General features: G+C 53.0%; 1 protein-coding gene across 1 annotated transcript in view; it reads right to left on the reverse strand.

Moving 5' to 3' along the window:
* The window catches only part of LOC129698353 (protocadherin-16-like), a 139,894-nt gene that overhangs the window by 27,791 nt on the left and 85,017 nt on the right, over window positions 1-27,086 (reverse strand). Inside the window, 8 exon segments of the mRNA XM_055637449.1 lie at window positions 2,110-2,267; window positions 3,617-3,713; window positions 10,360-10,547; window positions 11,521-12,508; window positions 12,511-12,536; window positions 13,683-13,919; window positions 16,654-16,885; window positions 17,813-18,001. Of these exon segments, the coding sequence (XP_055493424.1) occupies window positions 2,110-2,267; window positions 3,617-3,713; window positions 10,360-10,547; window positions 11,521-12,508; window positions 12,511-12,536; window positions 13,683-13,919; window positions 16,654-16,885; window positions 17,813-18,001 (2,115 nt within the window).

Consider the following 27,086-nt stretch of genomic DNA (forward strand, 5'->3'; position numbering starts at 1 on the left):
TGGATTTCTGCAGGGATCTGTGCTGGGACCGCTGCTGTTTGTGATATATATCACAACGATGGACGTATAGACGGGTTGGTGTGTAAGTTTGCAGATAGAATCATACAGTGTGGAAACAGGCATTTCAGCTCCACTTGCTCACACCGATCAACATGCCCCATCTACACTAGTTGTGTTTGGCCCATTATCCCTACAAAGCGATCCTATCTATATAACCAAATAACCATATAACAATTACAGCACGGAAACAGGCCATCTCGGCCCTTCTAGTCCGTGCCGAACACGTATTCTCCCCTAGTCCCATCTACCTGCACTCAGACCATAACCCTCCATTCCTTTCCCGTCCATATAACTATCCAATTTATTTTTAAATGATAAAATCGAACCTGCCTCCACCACCTTCACTGGAAGCTCATTCCACACAGCTACCACTCTCTGAGTAAAGAAGTTCCTCCTCATGTTACCCCTAAACTTCTGTCCCTTAATTCTCAAGTCATGTCCTCTTGTTTGAATCTTCCCTACTCTCAGTGGGAAAAGCTTATCCATGTCAACTCTGTCTATCCCTCTCATCATTTTAAAGACCTCTATCAAGTCCCCCCTTAACCTTCTGCGCTCCAGAGAATAAAGACCTAACTTGTTCAACCTTTCTCTGTAACTTAGTTGCTGAAACCCAGGCAACATTCTAGTAAATCTCCTCTGTACTCTCTCTATTTTGTTGACATCCTTCCTATAATTAGGCGACCAAAATTGTACACTATACTCCAGAATTGGCCTCATCTATGTACCTGTTCAAATGTTTTCTAACGTTATATTGTCCCTCAGGTTCCTATTAAATCTTTACCCCCTCACCTTATACCTATGTCCTCTGGTCCTCGATTCCCCTACTCTGGGTAAAAGATTCTGCATTTACCCTGTCATAATCTGATGCACCTCGTTAAGATCACCCCTCACCCTCCTGTGCTCCAAAATATAAAGCCTGCTCAACCTCCCGATAGTTCGGGCCCTCAAGTCCTGGCAACATCCTCATTGATGATACCAAGATTGCTAGGGTCCCGGTCAAGGAAGAAGACTGTCAAAGTATACAATGGATGTGGGATACCCTGAAGAAGGGTGTCGACCCAAAACGTCACCCATTCCTTCTCTCCAGAGATGTGCCGCTGAGTTACTCCAGCAATTTGTGTCTACCTTCCAAAGTATACAATGGGATATGATCAGCTCCAGAAATGGGCAGAGAAATGGCAGATGGAGTTTAAGCTGAGCAAGTGTGATTTGTTGCACTCGGTGAGAGTGGATGTCAGCTGAAGGTGTTTGGTTCTACAGCATATGGAAGGATTAGAGATCTTGGGGTCCAAGTCCACAGCTCCCTGACGGTGACAACACATGTAGATCGAGCGGTACGGTGTGTTTGCGTTTGTTGTTTAGGACGTTGAGCATAAGAGTCAGGAAGTCATGATGCTGCTCTATAAGACTCTGGTCAGGACACATGTAGTTCTGGTCGCCTCCATTACAGGAAGCACGGAAAGTGTTAACCAGAATGCTGCAAGGACTGGTTGGACAAATTTAATTGTTTTCTCTGGAGTGTTGGAGTTTGAGGGAAGACCTGAGAGAAATATATAACATTATTAGAGGCGTGGATGGGGTAGAGACTTAATCATCTTTCCTGGGCGGAGATATCAAAGACTGGATTGCACAGCTTTAGGGTGAAAGGGGAATGTTTATAGAGGATGTGCAAATGTTTTACACAGAGGGTGGTGGGTGCCTGGAACGCGCTGCCAGGGGTGGGGGTGGAGGCAGATACAACAGTGGTGTTTAAGAGGCTCTTAGACAGGCACGTGGGTATGCGGGGAATGGAGGGATGTGGATCACGTGCAGGCAGAGGAAGTTAGCACGGACACGGTGGGCCAAAGGGCCCGTTCCTATGCTGTTCTATTGTAGGTCAGTCCTCTGAGGTTCAGAGAGGAGAGATCTGAAAAAGTAGTTAAGGATGGCCGAAAGATGGCATGAAAAGATGCCGGACAACACTAGCCCGGCATTACCTGGACCGGTCACGAGCCTGGACACGCACAGTTAGGGGGCGTTACCTGGGCACAGATGGTGAGGTGGTATTACCTGGACACGCACGGTGAGGGCGGTGGTCTGTGGAGGGTGCCCACGGTCATGAGCCAGGACCAGTAACTCGTACTCGTGCCGGTCGCGCTGCCGCAGAATGGTGGCTGATCGCAGTTCACCAGTCACCGGCTGGAGAGAGAACTGCTGGGCCCAGGATCCTGCAGCAGGAGACAGGGACAGAGACGGGTCAGATGTCAGGTGATGCAAGACCAGGCCTCGATAACCCATCACCACGCCTGGATAACTCACCATCCGACCCAGGTAATCCATCACAGAAACATAGAACAGAGAAACATAGACAAATAGGTGGAGTAGGTGAGCCAGCATCTACTTTGAGCCAGCACCGCCATTCAATATGATCATGGCGGATCATCCAGAATCAGTTCCCCATTCCTGCTTTATCCCCATATCCCCTGACTCCGTTAGCCCTAAGAGCTCTATCCAACTCTCTCTTGAAAACATCCAGTGAATTGGCCTCCACTGGCAGAGAATTCCACAGATTCACAACTCTCTGGGTGAAAATATTTTTCCTCATCTCGGTCCTAAATGGCCGGCCCCTTATTCTTAAACTGTGACCCCTGGTTCTGGACTTCCCCAACATTGGGAACAATTTTCCTGCATCTTGCCTGTTCAATCCTTTAAGAATATAATATGTTTCTATAAGATTTGCCTGTCATCCTTCTAAATTCCTGTGAATACAAGTCCAGTTGACCCATTCACACAAGACGTGCGGGGCAAGTCTTTTACCCAAAGAGTGGTGGGTGCCTGGAACGCGCTGCCAGAGGTGGTGGAGGCAGACATGATAGTGACATTCACGAGGCCTTTAGACAGAGACATGAATATGCGGGGAATGGAGGATTATGGATCACGTGCAGGTAGAGGAGATCAGTTAAATTGGCATTGTGTTCAGCATGGACATTGTGGGCCGAAGGGCCTGTTCCTGTGCTGTGCTGTTCTGTGTTCAATGTTCCCGAAGCACGACAGGCATCCTCATTGAAGGGACCAAGATTCTGAGGGAGGTGGAGAGGGTGAATGGTGTGATGAGTTTGCATGAATCGAGAGTTTGCAGAACTAGGGAATGTCAGGGAGAGATGAGGAGGATTTTCTTCCAAATCTTGGAATATTCGGCACAACAAGTGGAGTGGTTGAATCAACACAAGATGGAGACTGACAGGGAAGTAGAGGAGAGCAGATGGAGGTTTACGTCACATCACGTGGGTGCTAGCGTTACTGAATGGTGGCGAGGGTTAGACAGTAGCCAATAGACAATAGGTGCAGGAGTAGGCCATTCGGCCCTTCGAGCCAGCACCACCATTCAATGTGATCATGGCTGATCATCCACAATCCCGTACCCAGTTCTTGCCTTCTCCCCATATCCCCTGCCTCCGCTATTTTTAAGAATATCCAGTATGACAGTATCCAGAGAACCGGCCACCACCGCCCTCCGAGGCAGGGAATTCCACAGATTGTTGCTGATTCTCTCACATTTCCATCCAGTGAATCCTACCTGAGAGGGAGAAGACCACTGTCCCGTTTTCCCCCTCGTCCGCATCCTTGGCCTGTAGGGTAGTCACTAGATTTCCAGATAAGTTTCCTTCAAAAATCTGCAAAAAAGATGAGGTGAGGAAGAGGTCAGCCAGCCCGGAGATTCCGTCAACAACTCGAGGCTGTCTTTGTGTCAACATGCCTTGGCTTCACACAAAACACCAATTCAAACAATGACTCCAACCTCAATGTTTACCAGGGAAAGCAGGCATGGAGATCAAAGTGAAGCCTGGCTTGGAAAGCATCCACAGATGTTGGAACAACTTAGGGGAAAGATAGCAGAGGAACTGATGGCACAGGCCCAGACCAGAAATCCAGGGCCCGGATTAATGAACTGGATGTAAGAGTTCAAATCCCTCTTCAGCACCTGGGGAATTTACAATTAATTAATTCAATAACTCTGCAATAAAAAGTGTGTTGGCAACAGTGACATGAAACACTTCGATGCTGGAAAAATCAGTCTGGTTCTGAAAGAAACCACAGTACGGTAACTCTGAAATAGTTTAGTTTAATTTAGTTTAGAGATATAGCGTGGAGACAGGCCCTTCGCCCCCCCGGGTCTATGCTGACCAGCGATCCCAGCACACCAGCACTATCCTACATACTAGGGAGAATTTATAATTTTACCATAGCCAATTAACCTACAAACCTGCACGTCTTTGGAGACTGAAGATCTCGGAGAAACCGCATGCAGGTCACGGGGAGAATACAATACAATACAATACAATTTATTTGTCACTTGAACCTCATAGAGGCTCAAGTGAAATGTTGTTTCTGCAGTCATACATACAAGAAAAAAAAGACCCAAGACACAACACAATTTACACCTCGCTGTGATGGAAGGCAAAAAAAACATACCTCTCCCCCCGATAGAAACATAGAAACATAGAAACATAGAAATTAGGTGCAGGAGTAGTAGGCCATTCGGCCCTTCGAGCCTGCACCGCCATTTAATATGATCATGGCTGATCATCCAACTCAGTATCCCGTACCTGCCTTCTCTCCATACCCTCTGATCCCCTTAGCTGCAAGGGCCACATCTAACTCCCTCTTAAATAAGCCAATGAACTGGCCTCAACTACCCTCTGTGGCAGAGAGTTCCAGAGATTCACCACTCTCTGCTGTGAAAAAAGTTCTCCTCAAGAAACCACAGTCGGTTTTAAAATATTTCCCCCCCCTTATCCTTAAGCTGTGACCCCTTGTCCTGGACTTCCCCAACATCGGGTAACAATCTTCCTGCATCTAGCCTGTCCAACCCCTTAAGAATTTTGTAAGTTTCTATAGCCATCCCCTCTCAATCTCCTAAACTCTTTGAGAGATATAAAACCAAGTCTAGGTCAGTCTTTCTTCATAAGACAGTCCTGACATCCCAGGAATCAGTCTGGTGAACCTTCTCTGCACTCCCTCTATGGCAATAATGTCCTTCCTCAGATTTGGAGACCCAAACTGTACGCAATACTCCACGTGTGGTCTCACCAAGACCCTATACAACTGCAGTTGAACCTCCCTGCTCCTATACTCAAATCCTCTTGCTATGAAAGGCGATGTCAGAGTCAAAGTCAGAGCCCCTGGCGGGCGATAACAATTGTCCCGCGGCCATTAACGCCGCGCCGGGTGATGCAAGACCCTGCTCCGGGTCTTGTTGTTGGAACCCCGGGCGGGCGCTGGCAAAGTCCCGCAGCCGTTGAAGCCACGCCGGGCGATGATGTAAGGGCCCGCTCCAGGTCATCCTCGACCCCGCTACTCGGGCGGGAGAAGTCGCCGTTGCGGAAGCCCCGAAAAGTGGTCTCCCAGCAGGGACCCGCGGGCTCCCGGTGTCACTGTCCACTAGACCTGCGGTAAGCCTCCGAATCTCCGAGGGTCGGGTCACAGCAGCGCGCCACCGCCGCTCCTCCCGCTCCGGACTCGGCCAGCTCCGTGATGGTGAGTAGGTCCGCAGCTCCGTGACTGGAGCCCCAGGACGTTCCTGCTGGAGGCCGCTCCACGGTGCAGCCCCAACGACAACGGAGACCCGACAGGGAAAGGTCGGGTTCTCCGTGCAGGGGAAACATTTTAAAAGTTTCCCCCCGCCCCCCCCACACACACACACACACATACCCATCAAAAAAAAATAAAAACTACATTAAAACGGGACAAAAAATAACAAAAAGACAGACGGACTGCAGAGGCCGCTGCGACGTGAGTCGCGCCGCCCACCGTACAAACTCTGTACAGCCAACTCCCGTAGTCGGGATTGAACCCGGGAGTTGGAGAATCTGTGGTGGCAGGCGAGACTCGAGGATGGTCTGTGGCCTCCCTGGTGCCAGGGTTCAAGATGTCACAAACCAAATTCAGAACATCCTTGAGAGGGAAGGTGAACAGCTGGCAGTAGTTGTGCACGTAGGCACAAACGATATCGGGAAGAAGAGGAAAGTGGTTCTCCAACGTGAGTAGAGAGTTAGGAAGAAGATTGAAATGCCGGACTTCTAGGGTGGTTATCTCTGGGTTGCTTCCAGTACCTCGTGCTAGTGAGGACAGGAACAGGGAGATAGTGGATCTGAATGTGTGGCTGAGGGGCTGGTGCAGGGGGCAAGGATTTAGATTGATAGACCACTGGGATCTCTTCTAGGGTAGGGGTGACCTGTACAAAAGGGACAGGTTACACCTTAACTGGATGGGGACTGACATTCTGGCAGGCAGGTTTTCTAGGGCTACACGTGTGGGTTTAAACTAAATAGTGGGGGGGGGGGGGGGAGGGATTGACAAATTGGGAGTATAAAGATGGAGTGAAAGGGGAAGTGACTACAGGAAAAGTTACAGAAGATTCTCGAATTAATGGGAAGGAGAGTTCGAGAAGGGATAAAAGAGTAAGGTCAGGGCCAATTGTGAGCGGTGCGAGGGGGGAGGTGAATATGGAGGTCAAAGTGTTGTATATCAATGCACTTCTTCTTCTTCTTCTTGCGTACGGCGTGCACAGCCTATAGTTGTCGGACAACTTGTTCTATTTGATCTTATTTGATTGTGCATGCCGGGTTGATTGCATTTGTCGAAACAGGGCGGACCACGTGAAGGTGGCAATCTCCCACCCCATATGAATGCACGAAGTCTAAGAAATAAAGTGGACGAGCTTGAGGCTCAGTTAGAAACTGGCAACTATGATGTTGTGGGAATTACAGAGACATGGCTGCAAGAGGGTCGGGGCTGGGAACTGAATATTCAAGGGTAAACCTCCTATCGAAAAGCCAGACAGATGGGCAGAGGGGGTAGGGTAGCTCTGTTGGTGTGGAATGAAATTCAGTCCCTTGCCAGGGGTGACATTGAAACAGGACATGTGGAGCCAGTATGGATAGAACTAAGGAATTGTAAGGTAAAAAGACCCTAATGGGACTAATCTACAGGCCCCCAAACAGTAGCCTGGACAAAGGGCGCAAGATGAATCAAGAGTTAAAAGCGGCATGTAGCAAAGGCTATGATGTGGTTGTTATGGGAGATTTCAACATGCAGGTAGACTGGGAAAATCAGGTTGGTACTGGACCCTAAGAAAGGGAGTTTGTAGAGTGCCTTTGTGATGGATTCTTAGAGCATCTTGTATTGGAGCCTACCAGGGAGAAGGCAATTCTGGATTTAGTGTTATGTAATAAACCAGATTTGATAAAGGAACTTGAGTTTAAGGAGCCATTAGGAGATGGTGACCATAATATGGTCAAGTTTAATCTACAATATGAGAGGATGAAGGGTAAATTGGAGGGTGTCAGTGTTACAGTTGAATAAAGGGGACTATGGGGCCATGAGGGAGGAGCTGGCCAAAGTTGACTGGAAAGATACCCTAGCAGGGATGACAGTGGAACAACAATGGCAGGTATGACTGGGAATAATACAGAAGGTGCAGGATCAGTTCATTCCAAAGAGGAAGAAAGATTCCAAGGGGAGTAAGGGGCGACCGTGGCTGTCAAGGGACGTCAGGGACAGAATAAAAATTAAAAAGAAGTACAACGTAGCAAAGATGAGCGGAAAGCAAGAGGATTGGGTAATGTTTAAAGAGCAACAAAAGATAACTGAAAAGACAATACGGGGAGAGAAAAAGATGAGAGGGGTTAAAGCTAGCCAAGAATATAAAAAGGAGGATAGTTAAAAAAAAAGCTCTTTAAAAGATGAGGTAAACGCAAGGGGACCAAAACTGCACACAAATATTCCAAGCTAAGAGTCAAGATGCCAAGAACCCCTATAAACGAAATGGAGCAGATAGTAAAAGCTAATTACTTTAGGTAAACATCCATCACATAGCTGTGAAGAGGAAAAAACTTATCTCTCCACTGCACTAAGACCAAAGTTGGATGGCCCTTGAAGCCACCCGAAAACACCGGTGAATTGCGCTCGCATTATGGGGGCAACAAGGAAAACTGGGCAGAAGTCGCCGTTGCAACAGTTACTTTCTCCTTCCATGGGCTCCCGGCGCCGTCGTGCACAGACCCGCAGCAGCAGCTCCGACTCTCCGGTAGGACAGCAGCATCGGCCGCAGCAGCACTCCTCCAACCCGCTCCGGACTCGGCCAGCTCTGCGAAACGGTAGTCGCTGCCCCGGCTTCTTCCTGTTGGACCGCTCCTCGTTGCGGCCTCAACGACACCTGAGCAAGAAAAAGTCGGGTCTTCCAGTGCAAGAGATTAAAAAGTTTCCCCCCCCCCTCCCACCCCACCCCCCCCCCCCCCAAACACTAAAATAACAAAAAAAACTACATAAAAACACAGACAAAAAAATAATAAAAACGCGGACAGGCTGCAGAGGCCGCTGCTGACCAGAGCCGCGCCGCCTACCGGCTACTCACTAGGGCCCTGTACAACTGCAGAAGGACCTCTTTGCTCCTATACTCGACTCCTCTTGTTATGAATGTCCCTAGCAACAAACACGGCATTAGAACGATGCTCTCTAACTACATTGCCTCTTCTTACTCTTTCTATCAACATGGACACATCTCAGATGGCATTTCTTTGGCCACCTATCTCTCCCCACATCCAGACTATTCAGTTCCCATGCAACATCACTGTTTTTTAAGGAAGATGATGGAAATATTTTATTTCTGCAAATATTCTCGGGTCAAGGGCTGGATGACCAAATAAATATGTGGTAAGCTGCTGGACTTTGCTACATATTTGGTCTTCAAGTGCTGCAGAAGGAATCTTGGCATGTGGCGTGTTTATCAATAGCCAGCTGTTGATTATTGGGAGATTTGCTTCTTTGCCAATGATGTAGTGAGTGACTTTAGAAAATATCAGCGGCAATTCTCCTCTCTCCAACTCAGAATGATCCCGTCACTCACTACCTCGATACTCAGTGTAAAATAGAACTCCTCGTATGATCTTCATGTCCACAACTCTCCCTGAAACACTGCAAACCCCTCAACCATAAATACTGCAATCATTTTACCCCAAAACCTCAGATGCAAAACAGAAACTCTGTCATCCAGAAAGCACTCAAGAAAGCGAATTGCATGTTGGCCTTCATAACGAGAGGAGTTGAGTATAGGAGCAAAGAGGTCCTTCTGCAGTTGTACAGAGCCCGAGTGAGACCACACCTGGAGTATTGTGTGCAGTTTTGGTCTCCAAATATGAGGGACGACATTCTTACAATTGAGGTAGTGCAGCGTAGGTTACCCAGTTTAATTCCCGGGATGGCGGGACTGTCATATGCTGAGAGAATGGAGCGGCTGGGCTTGTATACTCTGGAGTTTAGAAGGATGAGAGGGGATTGTCTTATTGAAACATATAAGATGATTAAGGGTTTGGGCATGCTAGAGGCAGGAAACATGTTCCCGATGTTGGGGGAGTCTAGAACCAGGGGCCACAGTTTAAGAATAAGGGGTAAGCCATTTAGAACGGCGATGTGGACATTTCCACCCAGAGAGTTGTGAGTGTGAGGAATTCTCTGCCTCAGAGGGTGGTGGAGGCCGGTTCTCTGGATACTTTCAAGAGAGAGCTAGATAGGGCTCTTAAAGATAGCGGAGTCAGGGGATATGGGGAGAAGGCAGGAATGAGGTACTGATTGGGGATGATCAGCCATGACCACATTGAATTGCGGTGCTGGCTCGAAGGGCCGAATGGCCTCCTCCTGCACCTATTGTCTATTGTCTATTATCTCCACACTGCAGGGTCCTGTTTGAAGGGAAGGGTTTGTGAAACGGTGATACCTGGCCAAAGGTCACATCTATGCATTTGGATAGACAGGAGCTGATCAGAGATAGTCAGCATGATTTTGTAGATGGGAGATTGTGTCGCAAATCTGATTGTGTTTCTTGAAGACGTTTCTAGGGCAGTGCGGTGGCGCGGTTGTGGAGTTGCTGCCAGAGACCCGGGTTCGAACCCGACTAAGGGTGCTGTCTGTATGGAGTTTGTACGTTCTCCCCGTGACCTGCGTGGGTTTTCTCTGGGAGCTCTGGTTTCATCCCACACTCCAGGTTTGTAGGTTAATTGGCTTGGTATAAATGTAAATTGTTCCTGGTGTGTGTCGGATAGTGTTATTGTGAGGGGAGTGCTGGTCGCCACGAACTCGGTGGGCCGAAGGGCCTGTTTCCACACTGTATCTCTTTGGTTGATGAGGGCAAAGCCATAGAACGAGGCGCTAGATAAAGGCATCTTGCAGTGTACTGATGAACAATGTGACAGGAGCTGGCTTGGCGTCCCCGCTTTGTTTATTGTCACGTGTACCGAGGTACAGGGAAAAGCTTTTCTTTACCTGCAGAACGAGCTCCTCCCCCGCTGGCACGTTGGTGAAGACGGGAGAGTTGTCGTTCTCATCCAGGACCATCACGTACACAGAGGCGGTGACACTGCGTGGTGGAGCACCTCCATCCTGAACCTCCACCGTCAGCTGGTAACTGGCCTGGACCTCTCGGTCAAAGGTCACCACCGAGCTCATCTCACCTGGCCAAGGATTGGAAGGCAAAGTCATCGGCTGGTAAAATGGCCACATCCAATGGGATCTCAACTCAGGGTCCCCAATGGGACCTCCGTCCCACACCCAGGGTCTAGAACCCAATCCCATCCCATCTCACCAGGGATCACCCAATCCCATGTTGCGATCACCCAGTCCTTTCCCCGGATCCCAGTTCCGCAGTCCCACCGCCATTCACTGCTCTCTCTGATACAGCTGACCACCCCTGGTCTAACCATGTCCCTCAGACTCCTCCACAGCGGAAACACGTCAACATACCCCACCACCCCACTCGAGAAACGACATGTTGATCCTCATTCTTCTAAACGTAAAAAGATGCACATCTAAACTTCACAAAGTCCCAGAATTAGCCCTGTGAATCTCTTCTGGGCGGGAGGAGGGATGTGCTGAGGGATTGGAGAGGGAAGAGAGAAGGTTTATGAGAATGATCCTGGGGATGATTAAGCTAACGTATGATGAGCGTTTGACGGCTCTGGGCCACCAGCGTTTCTACTCTCTGTCCCGTCACTACTCTGCCGTTTGTGTGGCTCAATGTTTGGACGGCCGGTGACTGGGGGTGACCATCGGTGTGGGCGGGTGCAGGGGGTTTGGCCGTGCGTGTTGGCATGGCTGGAGGGTGACCATCAGTGTGGGTCCTGGGAGTGACCGTCACTGTCAGTGCGGAGGGAGGCTTTGGGGATGACGGTGCCGAGGGGGGGGGGGGGGGCGGACGATATGGGTGTTGGTGTCGGGGGGGTGACCATCAGTATCGGCACCAGGGGTGGCTGGGAGAGAGCGCCAAGGTCAGTGCCGATGGAGGCTGTGGGACTGACGGTGCAGGGCATGGTTGGGGCGTGCGTGACCATCGGTGTCAGTACCAGTGGCGGGTGAGGAGTGACCACCACTGTCAGGACGGAGGGAGGCTGTGGGGTTGGGAGTGACGGTGGGCGTGGTGACACCTACCGGTCTGTGGGTTGATACGGAAGTTGGCGTGTGGAGGCTGCAGCCTGTAGGTCAGTTTGCTGTTCAGACCCTGATCCCGGTCAGTTGCCAGGACACGGCCGATGGTGGACGCCGCCGCCGGCACGTTCTCCTGCGCGGTGAAGAAGTAGCGATCCTCGCTCAGTGTGGGCGTGTTGTCGTTCTCGTCGGTGATGGAGATGCGGACCATGGCGGTCCCGGTCTTGGTGTGCTCCCCCTCGACGCTGGACGCCACCACCGTGAGGCTGAAGTGGTCTCTGTCCTCCCGGTCCAGAGCGCTCTTCACAAACAGCCATCCGCTCTCAGAAACGATGCCGAAACTGGCCGAGTCCTCATCGGGCCGCAGGTGGTACGTGACGTGGCTGCCCTTTGTGTCCTGGCTTAAAGCCCGCACCTGGAGGAATCGCCGGTTGACCGGGGTCCCTTCCTTGACCTCTACCCTGTAGGTCAAAGTGTCAAAGATAGGGGCAGTGTCACTCTCGTCCTGCACGTGAATGAGCAGGGTGAAGGTTGAGCTGAGCTGAGGAGCTCCGCTGTCCTTGGCCACCATCTCCAAGTTGTAGCGAGCTGCGGTCTCGTAGCTCAAAGACCCAATCAGACGGAGCTGCCCAGACGTGCGGTCAATGCTGAAGGTCCGTTGTGATCCGGTCACGAGGTCGTACTGAACCTGACCGTTGGCCCCACTGTCCTTGTCCTCAGCACTGGCCGAGTAGATGACTGATCCGAGCTGCGTGTTCTCAGGGACAAGGATAGACTCGGAGGAGGTTGGGAACGTTGGCTTGTTGTCATTGATGTCAGAGACGGTGATCTTGACCTTAGTGCCGCTATAGGCCGGCGGGGAGCCGCTGTGAGCCTGAATGTCCAACGTCACAACCGCATCAGACTCGTGATCCAGCGGGGCCTTTGTCCGAATCACTCCCGTGCCCAGGTCAACGGCAAAGTAGCCGTTGGGGTCACCAGACGAGATGGTATGGTATAGAAGACGGAGTCAGAATGACCTAAACCCGGAGAGAAAATGGCAGTCAGTCTAAGGCAGAATCTGGCAGAATGAGAAGTGGCAGAATGAGAAGTTAGACACAGAGTGCTGGAGTAACTCAGCGGGTCAGGCAGCATCTGTGGGGAACACGGATAGGTGACGTTTCACAGAGTGCTGGAGTAACTCAGCGGGTCAGGCAGCATCTGTGGGGAACATGGATAGGTGACGTTTCACAGAGTGCTGGAGTGACTCAGCGATTCAGGCAGCATCTGTGGAGAACACGGATAGGTGACGTTTCACAGAGTGCTGGAGTAACTCAGCTGGTCAGGCAGCATCTGTGGGGAACATGGATAGGTGAGGTTTCGGGTCGAGACCCTTCTTCAGACTTCAGGTAGGGAAGTGGACGTCTGTTATCTCCTTGCTCCCAGTCCATCATCTCCCTCAACAGCTCCACCAGAACCCCAGCCTCTCCATCACCAGGGAATCCTGCACCCTCACCCAGGGACCTCCACCCCTCCTAAAACCGGGGTCAAAGTTCGACACTGGTTTACTGAGAGGTTGAGTTTGTGAGGGTCCCGTCTCCGCGAGTGACCCCCTCTTCCCCATTGCACATCTCCCCTTTCAACCTTCTCTTCCAATTATCCCTGTTCTTGCTGGCTTCCACAGTAAGTTTATGAAGCTTCCGAGATGCTAACTCTGCTCTCTCTCCACAGGTGCTGCCCGACCGCTGAACCTTTCTCACAGTTGTGACTATTTCTGATTTCCTGATGTGATGCACAGTGTTGGCTTCTGTCAGAGGTTTGGGAAGTGAAACACGGTGCTACAGTTCCCGCTGACTCCGAACTCACCTGTGGAGTTGAGGGCACCGACTCACCTGTGGAGCAGGGCACTGACTCTGGACTCACCTGTGGAGCAGGGCACTGACTCTGGACTCACCTGTGGACTCACCTGCAGGGCACTGACTCTGGACTCACCTGTGGAGCAGGGCACAGACTCTGGACTCACCTGGGGAGTTGGGGGCACAGACTCTGGACTCACCTGTGGAACAGGGCACAGACTCTGGACTCACCTGGGGAGTTGGGGGCACTGACTCTGGACTCACCTGGGGAGTTGAGGGCACAGACTCTGGACTCACCTGGGGAGTTGGGGGCACAGACTCTGGACTCACCTGGGGAATTGAGGGCACTGACTCGGCCGATGGGAGTGCCGCCACGCGTGTCCTCAGCCACCGTCAGGAAGTACTGGTCCTGCTCGAAGATGGGCGGTGAGATGGAGCCAGACACGATGCTGATGTTGACCACAGCGTTGACCAGAGAGGTGAGGCCACCAGTGTCCTGGGCAGAGATGACCAAGCGCTGGACCGAGTCTCCTCCAGAGCGCAGCGACGATGCAAGTGAAATCACTCCTGTCATGGACAATGGCCACACGAAGACCAGAGCAGTTAGTGACCAATGACCGAGCAACACAACCCTTTAGGACCTTGACCAGGTGAGTGGCTTCAAAGGTGGCCCCTCCCAGGTCAGTAGTGACCCCTCCCCATACAAGGATACTGGTGACCTCTCCCCACACCAGTGGTGACCTGTCCCCACGCCAGTGGTGACCTGTCCCCACGCCAGTGGTGACCCCCCACCCCACTACAGTGGTGACCCCACCCCACTACAGTGGTGACCCCACCCCACTACAGTGGTGACCCCACCCCACACCAGTGGTGACCCCACCCCACTACAGTGGTGACCCCACCCCACTACAGTGTGACCTGTCCCCACACCAGTGGTGACCTGTCCCCACGCCAGTGGTGACCTGTCCCCACGCCAGTGGTGACCTCACCCCACTACAGTGGTGACCCCACCCCACACCAGTGGTGACCTGTCCCCACGCCAGTGGTGACCCCACCCCACACCAGTGGTGACCTGTCCCCACGCCAGTGGTGACCAGTGGTGACCCCACCCCACACCAGTGGTGACCTGTCCCCACGCCAGTGGTGACCCCACCCCACACCAGTGGTGACCTGTCCCCACTACAGTGGTGACCCCACCCCACACCAGTGGTGACCTGGTCCCCACGCCAGTGGTGACCCCACCCCACTACAGTGGTGACCTCACCCCACACCAGTGGTGACCTCTCCCCACACCAGTGGTGACCCCACCCCACTACAGTGGTGACCCCACCCCACACCAGTGGTGACCCCACCCCACACCAGTGGTGACCACTCCCCACCCCACCCCACGCCAGTGGTGACCCCACCCCACTACAGTGGTGACCCCACCCCACACCAGTGGTGACCTCTCCCCACGCCAGTGGTGACCTGTCCATTGGGCAGTGCAGTGGAACGTGGCCAGTGATCAGAAGATCCGCTGGTTGATGGTACAGTATTGAGGGAGAGGGCTGAGTGGCCTCTACGCTAATGAATCACCGCCCATTCAAGCTGATGTGTTGAGGGATCTCAGGCTAAATCTGGTTGCAAGCTAATACTTCCTGGATTATTTTTAAAAGCTTTTATCTGGAACAGGAAGAGGAAGAGGAAGAGAGGTGACCAATAGTTAAGTATATTTACAGCAAGGACTCTACAAGCTGTGATTGTCCGACACACCAGCTGAGACTGCGGTGTGGGACTGAGTCAATGGGTAGAGTTACACAACAAGCGTCTCCACCTCGGACTGGCACATCAGGGACTCACCCAGTGGCTGGTCTCGTGCCGGGGGAGAGCCCTGGGCGTTGAGATTTCCCCTTCACTTGCTGACCACTGTCTCTGGCCATCCTTGACCCCGGAGAATCGAGAGTTAAACTTCCCGACACATCCCACAGTTCATCGGAGATAGTGAGTTCTGGGTCTGTGGGAAGCAGAGGCCGGGGAAATCCTCTGAGACTGATTCTCAGCTGCGAGCGAAGGATTCCACCTGAATATCTTGGCTCTATCTGCGGAGGTCGGGAGGTGAGCAGCAATGTCACGGTCAGGTTCCAAGGGCAGGGACTATCGGCAGCTTCTTGCTCACAGTTCACCGCGCTCTTTCCTGCACTCAGAGCAAAACAATGAGCTGCTCACAGCTGCCCCAGGGAGGCCAGAAACAAGGCAGGAAATTCTCACAGTGCAGGAAACTACCAGGCGAACACAATGCTCTCGGCAAGGAGACTCCCGAGAAAGCATCACTCTGAGATCACACTGATGAAGGCAGCAACACGCACAATCCGAATCCCAGTCCCCGTCTCAGTAACTCCAGTCTCAGCCCCACTCAGCCCCAGTCTCAGTAACTCCAGTCTCAGCCACCTCCAGTTTCAGCCCCTTCAGGCCACCACAGTCTCAGCCCCAGGCATCAGTGGTGGGCTCCACCGTGGCGAGCCCTGGATTGATGGATCGGAGGGGAGGGGGGGGGGGGGGGGGGGTGTGTTCTGCAGCTGGACTCGGGACCCTGCCTGACACCAACACCAGGCTGATGGGCCCAATGGCCACTCCTACAACAACCTCACCCTCCCGCTCCTGGTTCATGGAGTCATGCAGCACGGAAACAGGCCCTTCGGTCCACGCCGACCAAGATGCCCCATCAACACAGTCCCACATGTCCACGTTTGGCCCATATCCCTCTAAACCTATCCCATCCATGGAGCCATGTAGTACCTGCCTCAACTATTCCCACTCCTTGCCTCACCTGCCCGGCCGTCTCAACACCAATCTATAATCAGGTCCATGGATAGATCAGGTCTAGAGGAGTACGGGCCAAACGCAGGCAGGTGGGACTAGTGTAGATGAGATGTGTTGGTCGGCGTGGGCAAGATGGGCCGAAGGGCCTGTTTCCACGCTGTATGACCCTAGGACCCCCTGACCCTATGACCCCATAACTGTGATTGAATGACCCTACGAACCCATGACCCTGTGACTCCATGACCCCATGACTGAATGACCCCATGACTGAATGACCCTACGACCCCACGAACCCATGACCCTGTGACTCAATGACCTTATGACCCCACGACCCCATGACTGTGCCTGAATGACCCTACGATCCCATGACCCTGTGACTCCATGACCCCACGACCCCATGGCTGAATGCCCCTACGACCCCATGACTGAATGACCCTACGACCCCACGAACCCATGACCCTGTGACTCAATGACCTTATGACCCCACCACCCCATGACTCACCGGTGCCCCTGTTGAGGGTGAACAGGGCGAGCTTGTTTCCTGTGACGATACGATACGTCAGTTTGCCGTTCCTCCCGCCATCCTTGTCGTAGGCAAGGACTGTGAGCACCACGGTGCCCGGCCGGCTCTGGCTGCTGAGACTGGCCGCGTACTGCAGCGGGTAGAACACGGGCCGGTTGTCATTGATGTCCTCCACGTAAACCTTCACGTAGGCCATGGAGTTCAGACCGCCCTAGGGGGAGAGCAGGGGCCGTGGATAAATCCCAACCTTCTCCCCTCCCGGCATATGAATAACAACCCCCCCCCCTCCCCTCCCCCGAAATATCTCAACCTACCCCTTCACCCCAACACCCCCCCATATCCCCCAGCAGCCAGGTAAATTACAGCCCTCTGCCCACCGGGCCTATGAATAACAGTCGCACTCCCCCCAGAATATCACACCCCCACCCACCCCAAACAGATAAAAAACAATCCTGATGTGGGTGGAATTAAACACCATCAACATCTGCACCGTACGAACATCATCAACATCTGCACGCCTGACGCTGTGCCTGAGGGTGGTTTGTTCACGGTCATGTGAAAGGAACAGGATTAGGCCATTCGGCCCATCAAGTCTCAACCTATCTTTCCCTCTCAACCACATTCTCCTGCCTCCCCCCCTGGCCCCTGACACTGTGGGGGCCACAAGGTTTGGCCTCCAACAACCGTGTCCAGGAGAGAGACGGATGGCAGTGGAGGAGGACGTGTGGACGGATTCAGGATGAATCTCTGGGCCATGATCGTGTGGTCAAGCACATTGTGGAAACGGCTGGACTCAGGCTGAGAGAGTTTCCTCACAGACAGCCTCTATCCTTCTGCACTGTTTAATGCATCACGAGTGTGAATCTGGATGCTGCCCGGATTAAGGGACCGGTGCATCCAACGAGCCACTCTGATGTGTCGGTGAGTTGGGGTTCAGGGGTCGGGGTTCAGGGGTTGGTGTTCAAGGGTTGGGGTTCAGGGGTGTTCAAGGGGGGTTCCGGGGTCGGGGTTCCGGGGTCAGGGGTCGGTGTTCAGGGGTTGGGGTTCAGGGGTTGGGGTCCAGGGTTGGGGTTCAAGGATCGGGGTTCAGGGGTCGGGGTACGGGGGCCGGAGTTCAGGGAGGGGGGACCTTGCTTACCCCGTCCACAGCCGTCACCGTGAACTCGTAGTGGTCGGGTTCCTCGTCCCGGTCCAAGGCGCCGCTGGTACAGATTTGACCGGTGTGCTGGTCAATGGTGAACTGATTGGGTGGTAGGCGCCCAATGCCAGATCCAATGGAGTAGGTGACAGTTCCGAAGCTGCCGCTGTCAGCGTCTGTGGCTGAGATCTGTGGGAGATGAGAACGATCGTGATCACATAGAAATGTCGAAACATAGAAAAATAGGTGCAGGAGTAGGCCATTCGGCCCTTTGAACCAGAACCGCCATTCAATATGATCATGGCTGTATTGTCTTTCCACTGACTGGTTAGCACGCAACAAAAAAGCTTTACACTGTACCTCGGTACATGTGACAATAACTGAACTGAGGGTGCCGGGTGTCGGAGGGGGGGATTTAACTGGCATGGATAGAGAATTGGTTGGCAGGCAGGAAACAAAGAGTAGGGATTAACGGGTCCCTTTCTGAATGGCAGGCAGTGACTAGTGGGGTACTGCAAGGCTCGGTGCTGGGACTGCAGCTACTTACAATATACATCAATGATTTGGATAAAGGGATTCAAAGTAGGGATTCACAGGTTTCAAGAGAGAGCTAGATAGGGCTCTTAAAAATAGCGGAGTCAGGGGATATGGGGAGAAGGCAGGAACGGGGTACTGATTGGGGATGATCAGCCATGATCACATTGAATGGCGGTGCTGGCTCGAAGGGCCGGATGGCCTACTCCTGCACCTATTGTCTGGGGAGAGGAGAGGGAGGGAGGGAGGGGGGGGGAGACACAGGAGAGAGAGGGAGGAGGAGAGGAGAGAGAGAGGGGGAGAGAGAGAGAGGGAGGAGAGAGAGAGAGGAGGGGGGGAGAAATAGGGAGAGAGAGAGAGAGGGGGGAGAGAGGGAGGGAGGGGGAGAGGAGAGAGGGAGAGGGGGAGAGAGAGGGAGGAGAGAGAGAGAGAGGGAGAGAGGGGGGGAGAGAGAGAGGGAGGAGAGAGGGAGGGAGGAGAGAGGGGGAGGAGAGAGGGGAGAGAGAGGGGGGTGGGGGAGAGAGAGGGGGGGGAGAGAGGGGGAGAGAGGAGGAGGAGGGGGGAGAGTGGGTAGAGAGACAGAGGGGGGAAGGGGAGTGAGAGAGAGGGAGGAGAGAGGGGGGAGAGGGGAGAGAGGGAGGAGAGAGAGAGAGGGGGGAGAGAGAGAGAGGGGAGAGAGAGGGGAGAGGAGAGGGGGAGAGAGAGGGGTAGAGAGAGGAGAAAAAGTATGGGGGAGAGCGGGAGAGAAGAGAGAAAGAGAGGAGGGGGAGAGAGGGGGGGGAGAGGGGGAGAGAGAGAGAGAGGAGGAGAGAGAGAGAGAGAGAGAAGGAGAGAGAGAGAGAGAGAGAGAGAGAGAGAGAGAGAGGGGGGAGAGAGGGGAGAGGGGGGGAGAGAGAGGAGAGAGAGAGAGAGAAAGAGGAGAGAGGGGGGGAGAGAGGAGAGAGAGAGAGAGAGAGGAGGAGAGAGAGAGAGAGGTGACAGGGAGAGGGAGAGAGAGGAGGAGGGAGAGAGGGAGGGAGAGAGGGGGAGAGAGAGGGAGAGAGAGGGGGGGAGAGAGGGGGAGAGAGAGGAGAGAGGAGAGAAGAGGGAGGGGGAGAGAGAGGGGGGGAGAGAGAGAGGGGGAGAGAGGGAGAGAGAGAGAGAGAGAGAGAGAGAGAGAGAGAGAGAGAGGGAGAGAGAGAAGGAGAGAGAGGGGGAGAGAGAGGGAGAGAGGAGGAGAGGAGAGGGGGAAGAAAGGGAGCGAGCGGGAGAGAGAGGGGGAGGGAGAGAGGGAGAGGAGAGGGGAGGAGAGAGGAGAGGAGAGGAGAGGAGAGAGGAGAGGAGGGGAGAGGAGAGGAGAGAAGAGGGAGAGAAGGGAGGAGAGGAGGAGAGAGAGGGGGGGGGGGGGGGGAGGGGAGAGGAGGGGGGAGAGAGAGAGGGAGAGAGGAGAGAGAGAGGGAGGGAGAGAGGGGAGAGAGGGGGAGAGAGGGGGGGAGAGAGAGGGAGAGAGGGGGAGAGCGGGGGGGAGGGGGGGAGAGGGACAGAGAGAGGCAGAGCAAGAGAGAGGGGCAGGAGAGAGAGGGGGAGGAGAGGAGAGAGGGGGGGAGAGAGGGGGGGAGAGAGGAGAGGGAGAGGGGAGAGAGAGGAGAGGGGACAGGGAGGGAGAGGAGAGGGAGAGAGAGAGGAGAGAGGAGAGGAGAGACGGGGAGAGAGAGGAGAGAGGGAGAGAGAGAGGAGAGGGGGAGAGAGAGGGGAGGGAGAGAGAGGGGGGAGAGAGGGGGGGGAAGAGAGAGGGAGGGGGAGAGAGAGGGGGAGAGAGAGGGGGGAGAGAGGACGGGGACAGGATTAGCATTGGGCTGAGGGAGGGAGTGCAGGAGCTGGAGGAAGTTGCAGAGATGGACGGATTTATAAGGGGAGAAGGAGGTTCTGAATATTTTAGACAAAGTTATTTTACTACGTCTAATGGCATAAACACCACATGTATGTAACCTAACACTACTTTTTAAAGTACTTAAAGTTTGCAAACGTTTCCTCCAACAGGGTTGGCTGGTTTCCCAGTGTAACGCCACACTGGGTCAGGTTCAGACACTCTGCTCTGCTCATTTATTGCCAGCAGTTTATAGCAACACACACATAATACAAGAAACACTCTTCCAGCTATTAGTGAGTGCTGCTGCAATGGATGCCGCAAAGATGGGAGAAGGCTTTTAGACAGGAATATGGATCACGTGCATGTTCCTATCTGAAGCATCATGTTAGGCACGGACATTGTGGGCTGAAGGGCCTGTTCCTGTACTGTACTGCTCTATGACATTGGGATATATCCCCCCACTTTTTGAGTTGGTGGATGGCCCCCAGTTTTTGGAGGTCGAGGAACAACAACAAATAATAATTGTGCCACCCCACCAAACCCTCCCCCGAGGCCGGTGATCAGTGATCGCTCAGCCCCCCCCCCCACTTCCGTGGCCCCTGCTAAGGACCACACACATACGACAAGAAACTACTGAGGAGGGCTGATGCTTCAGGAATGGATGCACCACAGATGGGAGAAGGAAGGGACTGGGATTGAAGAGAGAGGTAGAGTCTGGTCGGTGCGGAGCAATGGACACAGACAGCGCGGGGGTGTGGACCTGGGCGGCAGAGACCCTGCACCTTGCGGGAGGGGGGGGGGGGGGGTGTCTCCGTGAGGGGTAATGCAGCAGGAGTGTGTCTGAGGGACCCACTGTGCAGACCCCCTCCTCCTGTGACTGGGGGAAAGGTCAGTGATGTCTGATGTACTGGCCACGGACCCTGACCCCAACCCTGACACCCAACCCTGACACCCAACCGTGACCTCTCAACCCTGCCCCCCAACCCCTATACCCTGACCCCCAACCCTGAACCTATACCCTGACCCCCAACCCTGACCCAGCCCCCAGCCCTGACCCCTCAACCCTGCCCCCCAACCCCTATACCCTGACCCCAGCCCTGACCCCCCAACCCTGACCCCTCTGACCCCCAACTCTGCTCTCAACCCTGACCCCATCCTGCCCCCAACCCTGACCCCCAACCATGACTCCGCTACCTTTAAGAGCCCTATCTAGCTCTCTCTTGAAAGCATCCAGAGAACCTGCCTCCACCGCCCATCTGAGGCAGAGAATTCCACAGACTCACAACCCTCTGTGAGAAAAAGTGTTTCCTCGTCTCTGTTCCAAATGGATTACATACTTAAACCGACCTTGTAGCTGCAGCAAGACTGAGAATGCAGAAGTCAGAGTTTCACCTCGGAGGTCCTTCCTGACTCTACAACTTCCAGCAGCGTGTGGCTACGAAACTGCCAGATCATCACAAGAGCCTCTGCAGAAGTCCACACGTTGCCAACTCACTTTAAGAAGCATGTAATGTTTGTTTAATCAAATTACAGCCCAGCTATTTCCCAGAAAAATACACAAACACAGCCTTTAATTCTGGATCCGTTGGACACAAAATAATTCAGCTGCCCGTCCATCGATTGTTAAAGACCATATCTGCCTCACGCATTCGATGTGTGATTCTTACCTGGTGCAGGCAGCTGCAAGGAGAAGCATTCTTGTTCCTTGGTGTACTGAGACTGGGCTTGTTTATTTCCCACCGCCACAGGGAAGGAGGGTGTGAGACGCAAGCATCTGGCCCTGCATCTACACGTCGCAGCGCGAGACGCAGGGAAACCGACACGTGGTGATGCTCCACTGCATTGCTGCCCTGCCCTGCCCTGTCCTGTCAGAGGTTGCAGGGTTGGGAGGTGCTGTCGCAGTAGCCTGGCCAATAACTACATTGCAGAGGGTGCACCATGCGCTGGTGCTGGAGGGTACACCATGCGCTGGTGCTGGAGGGTACACCATGCACTGGTGGTGGAGGGCGCACCATGCACTGGTGGTGGAGGGCGCACCATGCACTGGTGGTGCAGGGTACACCATGCACTGGTGCTGGAGGGTACACCATGCGCTGGTGCTGGAGGGCGCACCATGCGCTGGTGTTGGAGGGAGCACGTCAGAGGGACACACATGTCTGGCATGAAAGGATGACATTCAGTCTATGATTCCCACTCCCCCTCCGCTTGCCCACTGGAGATGCCAGTGAGCAGATGGCTGATGGTCCTGGAGTTGGAGTTCATCGTTGTCATGTGACCACCAGCCCCTGGGTATATTTAGGTGGCTTTTCCATTTAAGCTTCTGGTTATAGGTGACCCTCAGGTGCAGGACTTGATGTTAGTTGTTCCCTGGATGTGTGTGGATCTGTCACAAGGCAAGTGTAGAATCCCTGTCCCACGGTACGAGTTCATTCCAAGAGCTCTCCCGAGTTTAAACAAAATCAAACGCGTGGTAAGCACGGAGAATGAACGTAGCGGGTACGTCGGAGCTCGGGGACGTCTCTTAGCGCTAACGGCAGGTACTCGGGAAGACTCGCTAACGGCAGGTAAGCACGGGAAGACACGTGAAGATTTTTCAACATGATGAAAAATGTCCACGAGAGCCCCGAGTACCGACGGGTGGCCATTACCGTAAATCTCTGAGTTCGAATCAGGGCAAACTCGGGAGAACTGTTGGAATGAACTCGTACCGTGGGACAGGGCTTTAACTGACACAGATGAAGCTTGCCCATTCCCTGCTTCATTTTACTGAGTGATTGTAAATGGGATTGAACACTGAGTTATCTGCAGCAAACATTCACAGTTGGAACCTCATTGATGAAGCAGCTGGAGGGAGTTGGGCCTCATCAATGCTCTGAGGAACTCAGTCACAGAGTGATACAGCGTGGAAACAGGCCCTTCGGCCCACCTTCTCCATACTAGAGTTACAGAGTGATATAGTGGGGAAACAGGCCCTTCGGCCCAACTTGGCCATGCCGACCAACATGTCCCATCTCCACTAGTCCCACCTGCCTGCGTTTGGTCCTTATCCGGTGTTGATGTCCTGGGACTGGGGTGATTAACCACCAACATTCACTGCAGATCATGGGCAAAGTAGCGGGTGGTCTTAGAATGAAAGTCTAAAGTTGGGGGGAGGGCTGATTTTAACAGTGTTAGACAAGGTGGAAGTGTCAAAGATGAGAGGACATGAGAGACTGATGCCTGGGATGTCAAGACTTTCATATGAAGAAAGACTGGATAAACTTGGCTTGCACTCGCTAGAATTTAGAAGATTGAGGGGGGATCTTATTGAAACTTACAAAATTCTTAAGGGGTTGGACAGGCTAGATGCAGGAAGATTGTTCCCGATGTTGGGGAAGTCCAGGACAAGGGGTCACAGTTTAAGGATAAAGGGGAAATCCTTTAGGACCGAGATGAGAAAAACATTTTTCACACAGAGACTGGTGAATCTCTGGAACTCTCTGCCACAGAAGGTCGTTGAGGCCAGTTCATTGGCTATATTTAAGAGGGAGTCAGATGTGGCCCTTGTGGCTAAAGGGATCAGGGGGTATGGAGAGAAGGCAGGTACAGGATACTGAGTTGGATGATTAGCCATGATCATATTGAATGGCGGTGCAGGCTTGAAGGGCCGAATGGCCTACTCCTGCACCTATTTTCTATGTTTCTATGTGCGGGCCAAGTCTTTTTGCACAGAGGGTGGTGAACAGGGTGTGTTGGCCAAAGGGCCTGTTCCTGTGCTGTACTCCCCTAACCCTAACTCTAACCCTAACCCTATGTTCTAGCTTAGACAGAAATGTGATTGGTGTGGACAGGCAAAAAGGTTGGCATGGACGTGGTGGGCAGAAGGGCCTGATTCTGTGCGACCACGTGACTCTCGAACCACTTTGTTTCTACCCTCATGTCTGTTGAATACCAACAGCCACCGACCAGCCATGGTCAGGGATTTGAGTCTGGCCACCTCCCCAGCACAAGGCAGTTGGCAAAGTCAGGCCACCACAAATGATCCAGGGACGAGTCAGCAGTCTTGCCTGCCGTCAGCTCCACCGACCGACATCTGATCTTTGAACAACGTTTCCAACAATCACTTGCACTGACTCATCATCACACTGTGATTCCTGGCTTCAGTTTGGAGAGAGAAAGAGGGGAAAGAAAGGCAAGCGAGAGAATGCTGAGCAAGTGATTTGGACAGAGAGAGACAGTGGCAGGAATCTTGGAGAATAATAGCCGTTATGAAAGGGGACTGTGGCTTTTGAGCGGAATATGAAGGAATTGGTCGGGCGATTCTGGGGGATTTGGGATTGCAAATGGGTTCTGGGCAAGGAATGTTAGGATGAAGATCCCATGCAGAGAGTAGTTTCACTTGGCATCATCTTTGTCACAGACATTGTGGGCCGAAGGGCCTGGTCCTCTGCTGTACTGTTGTGTGTTCTACGTTCCATGTGATAGGTTCTGAAACCGAGACTGTGACTAAATGGTGGAATAATGGGGTCATGTCCTGGTTGTGGCGTGTGCTGTAAAGTGTGCTGTGGCATGTGCTGTGGCATGTGCTGTGGCATGTGCTGTAACATGTGCTGTGGCATGTACTATGTCATGTGCTGAAAAGTGTGCTGTGGCGTGTGCTGTGACTTGTGCTGTAACGTGTGCTGTGGCATGTGCTGTGGTGTGTGCTGTGGCATGTGCTGTGGTGTGTGCTGTGGCATGTACTGCAGTGTGTGCTGTGGCATGTACTGCAGTGTGTGCTGTGGCATGTACAGCGGTGTGTGCTGTGGCGTGTGCTGTGGCATGTGCTGTGGTGTGTGCTGTGGCATGTACTGCAGTGTGTGCTGTGGCATGTACTGCAGTGTGTGCTGTGGCATGTACAGGCGTGTGTGCTGTGGCGTGTGCTGTGGCGTGTGCTGTGGTGTGTGCTGTGGCGTGTGCTGTGGTGTGTGCTGTGGCATGTACTGCAGTGTGTGCTGTGGTGTGTACTGTGGTGTGTGCTGTCATGTGCTGCAGTGTGTACCGTGGTGTTTGCTGTGGCGTGTGCTGTGGTGTGTGCTGTGGCGTGTGCTGTGGAGTGTGCTGTGGCGTGTAGTGCAGTGTGTGCTGTGGCATGTACAGCGGTGTGTGCTGTGGCATGTACTGCAGTGTGTGCTGTGGCATGTACAGCGGTGTGTGCTGTGGTGTGTGCTGTGGTGTGTGCTGTGGTGTGTGCTGCAGTGTGTACTGCGGTGTGTGCTGTGGCGTGTGCTGTGGTGTGTGCTGTGGCGTGTGCTGTGGCGTGTGCTGTGGTGTGTGCTGTGGTGTGTGCTGTGGCGTGTGCTGTGGCGTGTGCTGTGGCGTGTGCTGTGGTGTGTGCTGTCATGTGCTGCAGTGTGTACTGCGGTGTGTGCTGTGGCGTGTGCTGTGGCGTGTGCTGTGGCGTGTGCTGTGGCGTGTGCTGTGGCATGTACTATGTCATGTGCTGTAATGTGTGCTGTGACATGTGCTGTAACGTGTGCTGTGGTGTGTGCTGTGGCATGTACTGCGGTGAGTGCTGTGGCGTGTGCTGTGGTGTGTGTAGTAATATTTGCGTGGCTTCACAGGTCAGGGCATTGAGTACAAGAGTCAGGAAGTCATGTTACAGCTTTATAGAACTGTGGCCAGGCTGCATTTGGAGAATTGTGTCCAGATCTGGTCATTCCTTTATTGTGGTGACCAACGAGGCTTTGGAGAGGGTGCAGACGAGATTCACCTGGATTAGAGGGTTTGAACCAGAAGGAGAGATTGGAAACATTTTGATCGTTTTGTTTAGAGCACAGGATGCTGAGGGTCGACCTGAGGGAGGTTTATCAAATTAGGATAGATAGCGTCTACTCTATCTATCATTATGGCACATGCCACAGCACACGTTACAGCACACGTTACTGCACACATTCCAGCACACGTTACAGCACACGCCACAGCAGCGCCGACGGCACGTGGGCTGCACAGACCTTCGCGTGTTACAAGCGCTGCGGATGAAAGGCATGGAGAATTATGCCTACCTAAGAGATTGATCTCTTAGATAGGCATAATTCTCCCATGCCTTTGCTATTTATATTTAATAATTACCATTTTATAATTTTAGTCAGGGTAGGCAGTGCCTGGCCACAGCACACACAACAGCACACGCCACAGCACACGTTACAGGGCATGTTACAGCACACATCACAGCACACGCCACAGCACATGTCACAGCACACGCCACAGCACATGTCACAGCACATGCCACAGCACATGTCACAGCACACGCCACTGCACATGTTACTGTGGATTGGAGGATAGGCAATATCCCACTTTTCAAGAATAGCGTTGACTATCATTATTTTGTTTAGAGAACAGGCTGCTGAGTGGCGACCTGAGAGAGGTTTATCAAATTAGGAGAGGGATAGACAGCGTCTCCTCTATCTATCATTATGGCACACGCTACAGCACATGCCACAGCACACGCCAGAGCACGTGTCACAGCACACGTTACAGCACACGTCACTGCACATGCTTATTATATTTGCCGTTGTCCCATATCCCCGCCAGGTCCCAGGATCTCCGGCCCAAATCCCTCTCTCCCGCTCCTATCCACGCCCCGTGATCGAGGGGCGATTGTTACTTTCTATCCAGGACCTGATCATGGAAACATAGAAACATTAGTTATCTTTCTGCAACTACCTTCTTATCGTTCATCTGGGAAGATGCAGAGATTGACAGAGAGATTGACAAGGATGTTGTCAGGACTTGTGGAGATGAGCTTTTGGGGATGAGAGGTTGTGCGTGCTGACACCTTATTCCCCGCAGCCAAGAAGGATGAGTGTAATTTTATAAAGGTGTGTAAGGTCTTGAGGGGAATAGAGGCTGAATGCACAGCCATTTACCCAG

This window comes from Leucoraja erinacea, chromosome 6 (assembly GCF_028641065.1).
Source record: "Leucoraja erinacea ecotype New England chromosome 6, Leri_hhj_1, whole genome shotgun sequence".
In the NCBI taxonomy this organism is placed as follows: Eukaryota; Metazoa; Chordata; class Chondrichthyes; order Rajiformes; family Rajidae; genus Leucoraja; species Leucoraja erinaceus.